General features: G+C 44.4%; 3 protein-coding genes across 7 annotated transcripts; all 3 read left to right on the plus strand.

Moving 5' to 3' along the window:
* Positions 1-722: 722 nt before the first annotated feature.
* LOC133894836 (peroxisomal membrane protein PMP22-like) lies at positions 723-3,305 on the plus strand. 3 transcript variants are annotated; one of them, XM_062335009.1, is made up of 6 exons: positions 723-1,142; positions 1,813-1,914; positions 2,052-2,157; positions 2,585-2,655; positions 2,792-2,877; positions 2,995-3,305. In XM_062335009.1, exons 1-6 carry the CDS (start codon positions 972-974, stop codon positions 3,050-3,052), a joined length of 594 nt encoding a protein of 197 aa, XP_062190993.1. In that variant the 5' UTR covers positions 723-971; the 3' UTR covers positions 3,053-3,305. The 3 variants fall into 3 exon arrangements, with proteins under 3 accessions (XP_062190993.1, XP_062190995.1, XP_062190994.1); XM_062335011.1 differs by having other exon boundaries at positions 2,052-2,112; XM_062335010.1 differs by having other exon boundaries at positions 726-1,142; positions 2,052-2,127.
* A 183-nt stretch (positions 3,306-3,488) lies between these two features.
* On the plus strand, positions 3,489-10,119 carry LOC133894835 (uncharacterized). 3 transcript variants are annotated; one of them, XM_062335007.1, is made up of 12 exons: positions 3,490-3,716; positions 3,834-3,923; positions 5,077-5,172; positions 5,265-5,340; positions 5,434-5,520; positions 5,689-5,774; positions 7,182-7,274; positions 8,429-8,563; positions 8,762-8,867; positions 9,268-9,467; positions 9,683-9,766; positions 9,862-10,119. In XM_062335007.1, exons 1-11 carry the CDS (start codon positions 3,645-3,647, stop codon positions 9,749-9,751), a joined length of 1,110 nt encoding a protein of 369 aa, XP_062190991.1. In that variant the 5' UTR covers positions 3,490-3,644; the 3' UTR covers positions 9,752-9,766; positions 9,862-10,119. The 3 variants fall into 3 exon arrangements, with proteins under 3 accessions (XP_062190992.1, XP_062190991.1, XP_062190990.1); XM_062335008.1 differs by having other exon boundaries at positions 3,489-3,716; positions 5,440-5,520; positions 9,683-10,119; XM_062335006.1 differs by having other exon boundaries at positions 3,491-3,716; positions 9,683-10,119.
* Positions 10,120-10,552: 433 nt separating this feature from the next.
* LOC133896144 (uncharacterized) lies at positions 10,553-12,120 on the plus strand. Its single transcript, XM_062336667.1, has 3 exons — positions 10,553-10,782; positions 10,860-11,039; positions 11,141-12,120. Exons 2-3 carry the CDS (start codon positions 10,915-10,917, stop codon positions 12,000-12,002), a joined length of 987 nt encoding a protein of 328 aa, XP_062192651.1. The 5' UTR covers positions 10,553-10,782; positions 10,860-10,914; the 3' UTR covers positions 12,003-12,120.
* Positions 12,121-12,353: the final 233 nt, after the last annotated feature.

Here is a 12,353-nt window from a genome sequence, read left to right on the forward strand (position 1 = left end):
GCGCTTTGCTGCATTTTAAATGGAAAAATATGAAGATTAAATTGTTGTTAGTTTTAGGGAAATGTCCCTTCCATTGTTAGATCTTTCTTTTTCAGATACCAGCCTGTTCATTAACATGTTTGTTTGAACTGGCAGTAAATTTATTGAAATGTTTGTTGCTAGGTGCAGATTAAAGATAGAAAATTCGATCTGACTTTGTTGGAGACATTTGATTCCGGGAAGCCTCTGGATGAAGCAATGGGGACATGATAGCTTCAATTATTTGCACTATGATGCTCGGTGTGCCTGAAGAAAGAAGATGTTCCATGTTTTAATCAATGTCTTAACATTTTATATTAGGAGCATGTTGCTACTTGCTTTGAGTATTATGCTCGAGGAATCAACTTTTTGCAACCGTTTGGACTTTTCTTATTTTATTTGAATAAAAAAAAATTAAGCTACATGATATATCCATCATTGATGTGCTTCATACTAAACACAACTAATGATGATGCTCTTATTTGTATAGAATGTGATTTCACATTTAACTTTGACAAAATGTTAGAATATTTCACAAGTTTGATTGTTGGAAATTTATGTGTTCGAGTTATGATTAATGTGTAAAATACAATTAATTTATATTACACCGTTGCAACAGATAAGTACGTAACTAGTGAAGAATAAATAATGAGACTTACGGGCAAAATATCCGCTCAACTCCTGACTAAGTAGTGGAGTAGTAACAGTAGCAGCAGTAGGTGTCGCCTCACCTGGCTGTAACTCACCTACCTAGCAACAGTGTCGGAAGCTGCCCGGTCAGAATTACTTACTAGTGTCAGTAGTGCCTTCCCCGCATCTGATTCTGATCTGACCGATTCTCACTTCAATTTCTCTGCATCATCGTGGTGATGAGACGGACGGATCTCTTCTCCAGTTGACTGGCACCGGAGGAGGGGAGGGGAGGGAGAGGAGAAGAGAAGATCGAAGCCAAGATGTCTGAGGTGGTGGCGATGGCGGGGCAGGCGTACATGAGGCAGCTGCAGGCCCACCCGCTGCGCACCAAGGCCATCACCTCCGGCGTCCTGGCCGGGTGCAGTGACGCGGTCGCTCAGAAGATCTCCGGCGTCACCAAGCTCCAGCTCAGGAGGCTCCTCCTAATCGCGGTGCTATTTTCTTTGCATTCCCTTGGTCGCTCGGTCCTTTCCCCTACTGTCATTTCAGCCCGGCTTAGGCTTTTTCGGCAGTTTGGCTAACTTACCCCCAATCAAAACCAAACCAACCTTCTCAATGTTCTCATTCATCACGGTTTTAGTATTTATTTCCACATGATCGATGTACTAACTAGCGCATTGCTTCCTGCCGCCTCAAAAGACTAGTATTTGCTACCAAACGAATCCACACGATTGGTTGATGTGCAATACCAACAAAAGAGGCTAGCTGATAGCAACTACTAATACATTCCACAACTGGAGTACTGGACTGCCATTCTCACTCATTGACAGACCTGGCTCAACTTGAGAAATCAAGCTTAACCGTCCATGGCCCATCCAATCCACACAAATATAACCCACTGGTTAAGCTTTTATTCTGTGTAATTGGCTCACGTATTTCTCTCGTACACAGAAAACCGTCTGTATTTTATCCATGTATGTCGATCATAGTCGCACACACAATCTGACAGACAGGCCACCGCTAGTTGTTGAATAAACTGAAACAAGAGCTTACACAATGTGATGCTTTTCATATCGATCAGCAATTCTGTTCCAAGTAGCTAGGTTGGCTGGCCTGGCATGCTTCTGGTTCTTATTCTCACTTGTTGCTCATGTAAAACAGCTATATGGATTTGCATATGCGGGACCCTTTGGCCATTTCCTCCACAAGCTTATGGATAGGTTTTTCAAGGGAAAGAAAGGAAAAGAAACTACAGCCAAGAAGGCATGTAACTGTTCCCTCTTTTCGCCTTTCCTGATGAATCATCATGTTGTCTCATATGCAACTTATATATTTTTATTCCAAAGTCCTAACATAAAGGACCATCGTATGTAAGCTAGCTCTTTTTTCCCCATCTGTAGGTCTTATTGGAGCAGCTGACCGCATCTCCATGGAACAACATGATGTTTATGATGTATTATGGTCTGGTGGTTGAAGGCAAATATATTTTCCACTTGAAAGTTCATTGTATATATCCATAACATTAACAGAAGTTTTTCTCTATCTTTCAAGTTTTCTTCCTCTGTCGAACTGGATCCAGCTACTATCAAATTAAAAGAAAATGTTCACCTGACAGACAACTGCACGTATTTACACACTATACTGAGTTCTTTTCCTCCCCGAGAAAGTGCCAATGGTGCATACATGCGTATACTACTCTCTGTTATGAAACACACGATATTGATATGCAGTGCTTCTGGAAAATTGTGGAGAATAAATTGCATTTGTTATTATTCAGGATTCTTGGTATCCAGTTGACACTTTCTTGCGAAGATCTTTCTAAGATGGACCGGTAGTTTTGGAGTTGATGGAAAACTAAGTTTGATTAATTCTGCAACATTCATGACTAAAGTTGATGGAAAATAATCACTCTTTGCAATTTCACAAATTCCAGGGAGACCATTTGGACAAGTAAAGAGCAAGGTGAAGAAGGACTATGCATCTGTCCAATTGACAGCTTGGAAGGTACCTTGCCTTTACGCCTTGTTTTGGATATATTATTATACAATTGGTAGACGGGCGAAAAATGATGCTTAAATGTATAAAAAGGATGCACACTCCATATCTTTTGTGTGACATATTTGAGGGTTACTACCTGCAGTTCTGGCCAATAGTAAGTTGGGTCAACTATGAACACATGCCGCTCCAGCTCCGAGTTCTTTTCCACAGCTTGGTCGCATCCTGTTGGTGAGCCCCTTGTAAAGCTTGTGTTACAACTGGAGTATATAGTAGCATGTCGTTCTGTTGTTTTGGCTTGTGACAAGACATGAATTCTTCTTATTTTGGTTTGGCTGTACATTACAGGGCAGTATTTCTGAACCTAAAAGCAGCAAGATCCATTGTCAATACTAAGAAGGCATAAAGGCAGCTATGCCACGAGGAATCAAAATTAGACCAGATGTCATGATCTGTACTGCCGTTTGAGAGCAAAACCACATACATCTAGGCTCTGTTTTGAATTTTTCGCGCAGGAGATGGACTGTTTTCTCTCCGGTTCGATGTCATCAGTATGTACTTTGTGTAGAAGTAAATTTGTGCACAAAGAATGTATGCTACGACGCTCTTGTTTGTATGTGAAGGGACCGGACCGGACCGGACCGGACTTAAACCCTACAGTACATGATTAATTAATCATGGTGGAAATGCAAGTATATATTTTACCTACCGTCTGGTCCGCGATGGAGGGCCCTGATCGATCGAATCCACGGTCTGGTCCAACAAGCATTGCAGATATGAGATTGGCCTGGCCCATGTAGACTGCCTGGCTCGTGGTGGTCGTCGTGTCTCCTCCTCGACCCCCTCTCGTCGTCACCAAGATCCCTCTTTCCTCCTCTCGCCTCGCTTCGACCTCCTAGGCCTGGGTGGGATTGGGGCCAAGATCCAATCTTGCTGCTGGTGCTGCTGCGACTCGACGATCCGATCCGGCACCGTCGATCTCGAGTGAAGCAGCGACTATGGCACGCCGCCATCACCTCCTTCTTCTTCTTCCGCTCTTCCTTGCCTTGGCTGCTGCTGCTGCTGCTTCGGTAAGATCCTACTTGAGTTCCTCCTAGGGAAGGCCCCTTGCCTTGGCTCCCCATGTATGTTTGCACCATGTAACGTCTTGCTGCTTATGGTGATGCTAGTGTCTGTCGTGTATGCAGGGGCACGGGCAGGGTCATGGAGAAGCCTCCGCCGTCTTCATCGATGGCGCGTCGCACCGCTACCTCCGGAATCAGCAAGGCGACGGCCAGGTTCCCCATCCCTACTCCTAGAAAGGACGAATAATGAATCAGACCCATCAAGATCTTTGTTTAGAGCCAATTCCTGCCTATAATACCTCACCGACTGTAGTTTTCTTAACGATGATAAGCACTAGTTAACCTTGATTCATTGCCTTCACTTCACTTACTGCTAACTCCATGGAATTGTACTTCTACTCTGATTCATGGGCCATGGAATCATCCACCTTAGCTGCCTCTCCACCAGCTCCAAACTCTTAACAGGAACCAAAACTCTTATTTCATTCCATTGATTCATCCAAGACAAGTGGATAACTGATGCAATTCTCTGCTGCCTTGCTATACGGTTGTACATCCCAACTTGTAAGCAATTCACCACCAAACACAACGCCAACCAGCACAGGCCCAGCCGCTTCCATTCACTACCTACCTACCTTGGATTGGAATTACAATTCCATGCAGATGCGGAGATGCCACCATGTAATCAATCCATGCCCTGCCTTTTCGCCACCATAGTAACCTCAATTTACGAAAAAACTTCCCTATAAACCTTCTCAACAACCAGCATTTTATGGAATCCTGCTTTGTTCTCACCCCTTAGGGTATTTACAATGGTCCACATTAGCCATTTTATAGGTCACCTCATAGCATTGCCATGTGGGATTTTAGGTGATGTGGAAGAGAGAGAGAGAGAGAGAGAGAGAGAGAGAGAGTGGTCGTTGTCTCACGAAACAATTCTCATAAGCAAAAATTTAGGGCCATTAGACGATACACACACAACTGTACCATATGCCGTTGCGTGGGATACGTTTTCTTCTTCCACCGATCCACAAATTAAGGGCTCGTGGAGTTACTAAAAGACAACTGAAGAGACAAACCATTGCAAGGATTGTCTCTTAAGTCATCTCTAAGATTACACGGAGCTAACAGACGGCCTATAAGGCGGCACCATTGTAAATGCCCTTAGAAATGATATACACAAGAACATCAGTTTCTACGGATCTCTCTATTTCCTCACCAACACCTGTCTTGCATATTATCGATCCTATTCTTCAAAAAGTTTTCTATTTACAGGATGTTTCTGTGCACCACAGCAGGGTCCATCGTATTTTATGATCATCATACTTTGTTTACTAATAATCATGACCTCATTGTGTTACTGCAGGACTCTTCAATGTCACTAAATGAAGTTTCAGCGGTTGTTTCTGTCTTGCTTGGTTTTGCACCACCAACCTCCCTACCCACCCGTTCTTCTTCACAGGTTATTTAAACTTCATGTTGGAACCAGCTAACCTCTACATGCATCCTGCTACTTTACCTGGACCCTTCAACCTTTGTTGTCTTGATTTTCAGTTAAACAAAGTGCTTCTTCCTAATCCATTTGACAGACCACGTGCTGTTTTCTTGCTGCAAATCGATGGGTCCCATGGTACGTCATTTGTTCTGGGATGCTTGTATCAGTTTTTGCCAATTGGCATGCATAATCTAGCGACTAAAGTTGTCCCTCCTGCTTGTGTGTCAGCCTCAGCTGATAGCTTCATATCTGAAGCCAGCAGCAGTTTCAAGACCAGGATTGAAGGTGCAAACACCGCTGCTACCGGCCTTACAGGTTTCATGAATTATCTAGCAGATCTCTCTCTCTCTCTCTCTCTCTCTCTCTCTCTCTCTCTCTCTCTCTCTCTCTCTCTCTCTCTCTCACTGCTTCTGAACTTGTATGCCCCCATTTCTGGTTTGTTGTCTTGCTGACATATTTTTTAATCCCTAATCTACCTTGCAGATAAGGATGAATTAATTGTCATTCATTCAGATGAATCTCTAGATGTTTCTAGATCAGATTATCTGGATAATGAACTTTCGAACTTGGTAAGTCAGGGGAAAATGTAGTACTATGCATAACCTTTTTATTTAGGCAAATTTTGCTAGAGGACACTATTTAGGTGTGATCTTTGCCACGGGACATTTTTTTTATGTATGCTGCTGGACTCTTCAAAAATTTGGATATTTGCTAGAAGACACTCTAACCATTAAAATATAATGTTTTGCTGATTAGGAGAGAGAAACAAATCAAAATGCCCTCCATACCCTTCTCAAGTGTTGGGCCCACGCGTCAGCCTCTCTCTCTCTCTCCTTCCTTGCTTTTGCGCCAACTTGCTTCGGACAAAGGTTGTTGTTGTTGTTGTCCTTGCTTCTGCACGTGTAGATCAGACACAGGGACTTAGCCATGACATGGCAGTGGTGGCAGGTCGAAAAGGGCGTGGCTGCGTGCCGGGCCGTGGAGATCTGTAGGGAGGCGTAGCACCGTGTAGTGGTGGGTCAAAAAAGACAATTTTTTGTCATGATTCTTCATCTACTATTGCCTGAGGTGTGGCTTGGCGGCTGACAGGCATGAGATCCGGCTGCTCTTCTTGCCTCGACTGAAGGGGATGGATGGGCGGTGCGGGAGCCTCCATGGCGACCAGTGGTACCGACGATGTGCGTGGTGCAGCCACTGAATGCTCCGGCGTGGGGAGGACATGGGCCACATGGCCACGTGCGCGCGCTAATTTCTAACTTAGACATGATCATTAACCTAGAGCATGAACACCAAATTTAGTGCGGAATTGGGTGGTGGTGTTAGACGATGCCATTAGAGCTTGAAGACCGTCAGGGTAGAGCAGCGACGTGGATCAGCACGATGCTTGATGAAGACCGGCGATGGGGACTTGTACTTAGCGGTGGAGATGTCGTCGGTGTTGTGGCGATGGTGACCTTCGTGCCGATCCAGCACCCTTTAGGATCGGATGTTTAGGGTTTTTAGTTGTCGGGGTTGAGGTTGACCTCACGGGAACCGTAGGCCTGTGAAGTGCCAGCTCCCCCTTATCTATATGGCTCTGATCGACCCGGGACCGCAACCAATTGTCGGTTGGCGCCTCCGATCGTGGCGCGTGGGGTGTGGCCCCCTTAAATCTCGGAGTTAGTTAGCTGGGATCAATACCAACACCACGCAGAACATGTTGGTCTAAAGCAGGAGGTTGAGGTTGAAGACATTGGTGAAGAGTAGGCCCATGTCCATAGGGGCAAAACAGACATTTCACAGAGTTTCTCTCTCCTCTCCAGCCGGAAACGAATATTTTAATAAGGCAGTGTCCAGGAGCAAATTCCACATTTTTGGAGTGTCCAGCAGCATACGTAAAAAAACTATGTCCTATGGCAAAGACCGCACCTAAGGAGTGTCCTCTAGCAAAATTTGCCTTCTGTTTACAGATTATAAAGTACCATTTTTTTTTTCAGGCAAACTGGTTGGAGGGATCATATCAAAAGTCTAGTGGGAAACTGGTAATTCCCTTGGAGAGTGGAAACAGTCTTACTTTGCTACTTGACAAGGTCAGCATCTCTATCTCTCGTGTGCTTGTTCTACGTCTGAACCCGCATGAATGGATATGTCCGTTTGTATTGGTAAATGCAGTGTTCCTCAGTATCAGAACACACAAGTACACAGCCAGCATACTATCGTTTGATGCAATGTTTTGAAAATCGGTCTACTAGGCCGTTTACTCGTACCAGGTGCCCTCACTGGTCACGGTTAGGAAAAAACGAGCACTTAACAGGTCTAACCAGCTTACTCGGCCGAGTAATCGGTAACACGTATGACTCTACCTTTTAACCGCCGAGTCAAGTAGTGTAGGTCCATTAACTTCCTCAGTTTCTCAGCCCATCCAACAGGTCTTAGTGTCTTACTTTTAGCTTGGTTAGTTGCTATCTAGAAGCAATTAAGCAACTAAGCATTTAGTAATTTAGTGAGAAGATGCTAACACAGGTCTTACTTTTGGTACAAGGCATAAAATTCAGATTTGTCATGTGTATTCGTTGTATGAGGCATTGAGGCATTCAGCGAACTAGTGATGCTTCAGCTACATGATTTGAACAATATATGGATGTCTAATATGAATTATGTGCTTTATAAATTTGCTTCTTCATTTCAATGCCAAATGCCCCTTCCACTTGTTGATTCACAATATTAAATTTCATTTGCCTGTTTACAAAATTACAGTAATACAATTTCATGACAAATATTGATATCATTTTTGCCTTCTTTTTCGTCCCTGTAGCATTTGGTGTGTGTACTTGTTTTGTTTCAAGCCTATGTATGTCAAAACAGATGCATTATATTTATATGTTTGTTCCCAAAATTGATGCTATATGAATATACATGTAAAAACCAACATTTAAATAAAATTCTGGTTACCAGGCTGGTTACTGTGTATTCATTACTAGGTGACGTGACTGAGAGAGTACCGGTTACTGATTTTCAAAACCTTGGTTTGATGACCACCTTATCACTTCTATAGTTTACATATGCTTGATTATTTCCCCCTCCAGAGTGCATTATTTTTTCTGTTAAAATTGGTCAAGTCACATTCTAATTTATGACCACAAAATGGACTGTAGTACTATGTATCAGTGTACCTAAGTACCTAACTGCATTGGTGTTCTTTACATCTCAAGTCTCAACATTATTGCAATGCATTTCTTTACAGGAAGCAGACTCGGAATTTGCATCCAGCTTGGTTTCCCTTCTTAAAACTATCGAAAGGGGCATTCAGGTTCACGAAGATTTCTCAGGCGTCGTTAGCCCTGCAGAGTTATTAGTATGTCACTTAACAGGGATAAAGGTAATTGTACACATATATCTTTAGTTTGTAATTTGAAATTTAACTGATTTTAAATATGAGTTTTTAGTTGGTAATCTGAGTCCCCTGTGTTAGTGGTATGCACTTATTAATTTGATTGGTTTATGTAGGCTCTGTACGATGAATATTGCTTTTTGATAGTTTCTTACTGATACACACTAATTTGATGGGTTTATGTAGGGTCTGGAGGATGAATATGGTTCGACGGAAATTGTTAAGCAGAGAACTGAAGTAATTCGGAGAGCTTTCACCAAAGCATTTGAGTCACTACTTGGAGCATATAAAGGTATGAATATGACTTGAAACAAGTTTTTCCTATGCATATTTTCTCTATCCGTCTGTTAAACTTGTCTAGTAGGGAACTCTGTGTGAATCGTAACTTGAGCCTGTCTTTTGCAACTGTAGGTTCTACTTTATTCTTTATTTCTATGAATGAATTAAGAGCTATAGCATTTGATAGTTTTTTAAATTTGCAAGCTGCATTGATCTATATGTTGCTCGAGGAATGTTATTGGTCCCACCAAACCAGATATTGAGGCAAACCTCGCAAGTAATGCCGGATTTGAATTTACCCTGACTCCCTCTCTCAAACATTGTTCTTATCACCTTCGCAATATTACTGTACTTTTTATACCTGTAAAAAATTTACCCTGATGATACTTTGATTTTGGCTGTGAAAACTATAGGGAAAATTGTTGGGCTGGTTATATCCACAAAGGAAGCTTCACCATCCTTAGGATCCATAATTGATGCACCATCTTCATTGCTCATTTCAAGACGGCTAGAAGAAGCAAGCCAAACTAATGCTATAGCTTTAGTGCTACTTGTTCGAAAGAGTTTGGCATGGATTACAGGGATCATCCTTCTTGTCTCAACTCTCATTGGGGTGAGCATAATTCCTCGTAGTCTTCTTAATGATTAACTTCTGTAACTCTATGGCCGATATTTAGTTTGCTCGCTACTCCTGTGGTCAGCTTGAGACGTGCATCACAGCTTTTTGATAGTGCATGATAATATTGGAGGAGATGGAGATGTTACTAGTCTTCTGCTTATGTCAAATTACTTTTGAGTTCTGATGACACTGTCGTGCTGATTGTGCAGGTTTGCTTGCTCATGAACATGCCACTTACCAGGGACACCCTCCTGTATTCAAATGTTAAGATTGATTAATATGTACTATGAAGGGTGGGTTATACTCCTCACACGATGACATGAATTTTTGGACAGCCATTCTTAGGTTTCCGAATCTGGCTTGTGTGGTTACTGGATGCTTTTTGTAGAGATGTATGCGCCTTCTGTTCACCCAATAATGTACCATGGAATGGAATACTGCTGCTACGCTTATCATGCAGAAATGTAATCCCCCCCTTTCGAATTGTGCTGCCGGTATGGGCTTGTTGGGTTTCAGTAAATAATCCAGGAGTGGAATTTCATTGTTAATATCTCAGACGATTGTTGCAGAACACTAGTGTCTGAATAAATGAAACCTGTGACTCAAATATTTACGAGGAGTAATAAATGTTATTGTTTGTGTTGAAGATTTACCTTTCCCGGTCTTGTTGTATGTATCTTGAGAATTAGCCATTGTGGTCTGTGCAGACCGTCGATCTGTGTCGCGACGGGCATGATCCAATAGGAACTCTGCGCGCTTGCTATATATGCTAGCAACCAGTCGAGTTGATCTTGCATCTTCATCCTGTAGTGCAGTGGATAATGATACTCTCTCTAATCATAAATAATGTTATTTTGAATTAGACATGGTCTCTAATATATAATTTTGATCACTATTTTCTATTAGAATATATTTATTGAGTTCATGATATTATGAAAGATTTTTTTAGACAAATATATATATATATGATTTTAAGATTTTTTAAATTAAATATTTTGAACAGTTATGGTTGGTCAAAGTTTTAAAAGTTTGATCAAAACTTTTTTAAAACGACATGTATGTATAATTGAGTGTGAGTAGATGATTCACTGTTTTGATCGGTTTTGGAAACCGGCCAGTAGGTGCGCGATCTAAACAAGCTGGATGCATGAGCAGCGACGCCTGCAAGGCGATCCGTCTAGCGATGGAGCGGAACGTGCGGCACCCAAGTCCGGCGAGGATGACGACTGGATCGTTGGCTTGGCCTGGTGGCTGTGCGACGAAGGCGGGTGGGTGCGTCCGTCCGTCATGCATGGGAGGCCCGACTTCGGTGACCATCCATCCATCCATCCCTCCCTCCCTCCCCTCTTTGGGCTAAACGCTCGCTGGCTTGTCTCTTCTTTCCAGCTGCTGCATGTTTTGATCGATCGATTGCCTCGAAGACTGCTTGTTCATCACAGCGATGGCAGCAAGCACAGCGAGGTGGCAGCTGCTGGCCGGGGAGGTGAAGCGGCAGGCATCGGGGTTCCTGCAGGACAAGTACAAGCAGGCGAGGCTGGCATTGGGAGATGTCACGCCAGCCGAGCTGTGAGCACTACTGATCGAGCAGTAGCAGCAGCTAGCCAGCACTTGTAGGATTAATTATATATGTTGAGGCTGAAAGTACATGCATGCATGGATCTCTGCAGGCTGGTTCAAGAGGCCACCAACAACGATGCCTGCGTCCCCGACGCCAGGACGCTGGCGTGCATCGCCGACGCGGCGTTCGACATGGACGACTGCTGGAGGATCACCAAGGTGCTGCACCAGAGGCTGGGCCGCGTCGACTGGAAGGAGTGGAGACCCGTCTACAAGGCGCTCGTCGTCCTCGAGTTCCTGCTCACCCACGGCCCCGAGGACCTCCCCCGCGAGTTCCTGCCGGACATGCCCGTCATGCACGACCTCCGAAGCTTCAACTACATCGACGACAAGGGCTTCAACTGGGGCGCCTGCATGCAGAGGAGGACCGACACCATCCTCACGTTGTTGACGGATGGCGACCGCCTCAAGGAGGCGCGGCGCAGGGCCATCAGGGTCTCACACGAGGTGCAGCACGGCTTCGGCAGCCCGACGTCGTCGTCCTCCCCGTCCTCCGCCTCCTCCTCCTCCTCCCGGACCTCGCACACCTGGTCCTTCGGCTCCTCCCACTACTCCGACAGCCCCACCATGTGCCTCACCTGCGCCTCCGACGCCGACTACCGCCACGACAAGAAGTGCGACGCCTACACGGCCGACGACGACTGGAACAAGACCAAGTGGCCGGCGACGGTGGACGAGCACCACCACGACGACGATGACGAAGACGACAACGGCCACCAGCTAATCGACGACGCCTGGGACGCCCACTTGGACGACTCTTCCTCCGGCTCATGGCCAGCCAGGTTGTACTCCACCATGCTCGGACTCGGCGCCACCTCCATTGGCAGCAGAGCGTCCGGCTTCCAGAGTTTATCGCAACCCGAGCGAAGGACAAACAAGAAGCTCCAGCGTCAGCTTTCCTCAGATTATTGAGTGAAAGATGGGTCATTTTTCTTTCTTTCTCTAGCTTATATATTTTGCTTCCAAAAGTAAGTACATTAAGCCCAATCGCGTGCAAGTTAGTTAGCCACCGACCTAGCTAGCTTGTTTAGTTTTTTATTTATTCCCATCCTTTTGCTATGATACGGATCAAAAACTGATGCAAATACGGCACTTGTCCAGAAATGTAGCCTTCAGCTTGCCATCACAAAAAAAAAAGCTGGTTCCTTTGTGAGCCACGCCACCAACAATCAGTATGGTTTACGTTTAAACCGATTTTAAGAGTCCAAGGTTGCAAAGTAGACGATTTTGTAGTCGGGGTGTGAAAATGAGACCGAGGTTAGA

The sequence above is a fragment of the Phragmites australis genome, chromosome 16, assembly GCF_958298935.1.
Source record: "Phragmites australis chromosome 16, lpPhrAust1.1, whole genome shotgun sequence".
Classification (NCBI taxonomy): domain Eukaryota; kingdom Viridiplantae; phylum Streptophyta; class Magnoliopsida; order Poales; family Poaceae; genus Phragmites; species Phragmites australis.

Coding starts and splice junctions, on each gene's coding strand:
- LOC133894835 (XM_062335007.1), top strand. CDS start 3,645: ATGGCACGCCGCCATCACCTCCTTCTTCTTCTTCCGCTCTTCCTTGCC. Junction 3,924..5,076: donor ATCAGCAAGGCGACGGCCAG/GTTCCCCATCCC, acceptor GTGTTACTGCAG/GACTCTTCAATGTCACTAAA. Junction 7,275..8,428: donor TTACTTTGCTACTTGACAAG/GTCAGCATCTCT, acceptor ATTTCTTTACAG/GAAGCAGACTCGGAATTTGC.
- LOC133896144 (XM_062336667.1), top strand. CDS start 10,915: ATGGCAGCAAGCACAGCGAGGTGGCAGCTGCTGGCCGGGGAGGTGAAG. Junction 11,040..11,140: donor GATGTCACGCCAGCCGAGCT/GTGAGCACTACT, acceptor GGATCTCTGCAG/GCTGGTTCAAGAGGCCACCA.
- LOC133894836 (XM_062335009.1), top strand. CDS start 972: ATGTCTGAGGTGGTGGCGATGGCGGGGCAGGCGTACATGAGGCAGCTG. Junction 1,915..2,051: donor AAGAAACTACAGCCAAGAAG/GCATGTAACTGT, acceptor CCCCATCTGTAG/GTCTTATTGGAGCAGCTGAC. Junction 2,878..2,994: donor AGCTTGGTCGCATCCTGTTG/GTGAGCCCCTTG, acceptor TGTACATTACAG/GGCAGTATTTCTGAACCTAA.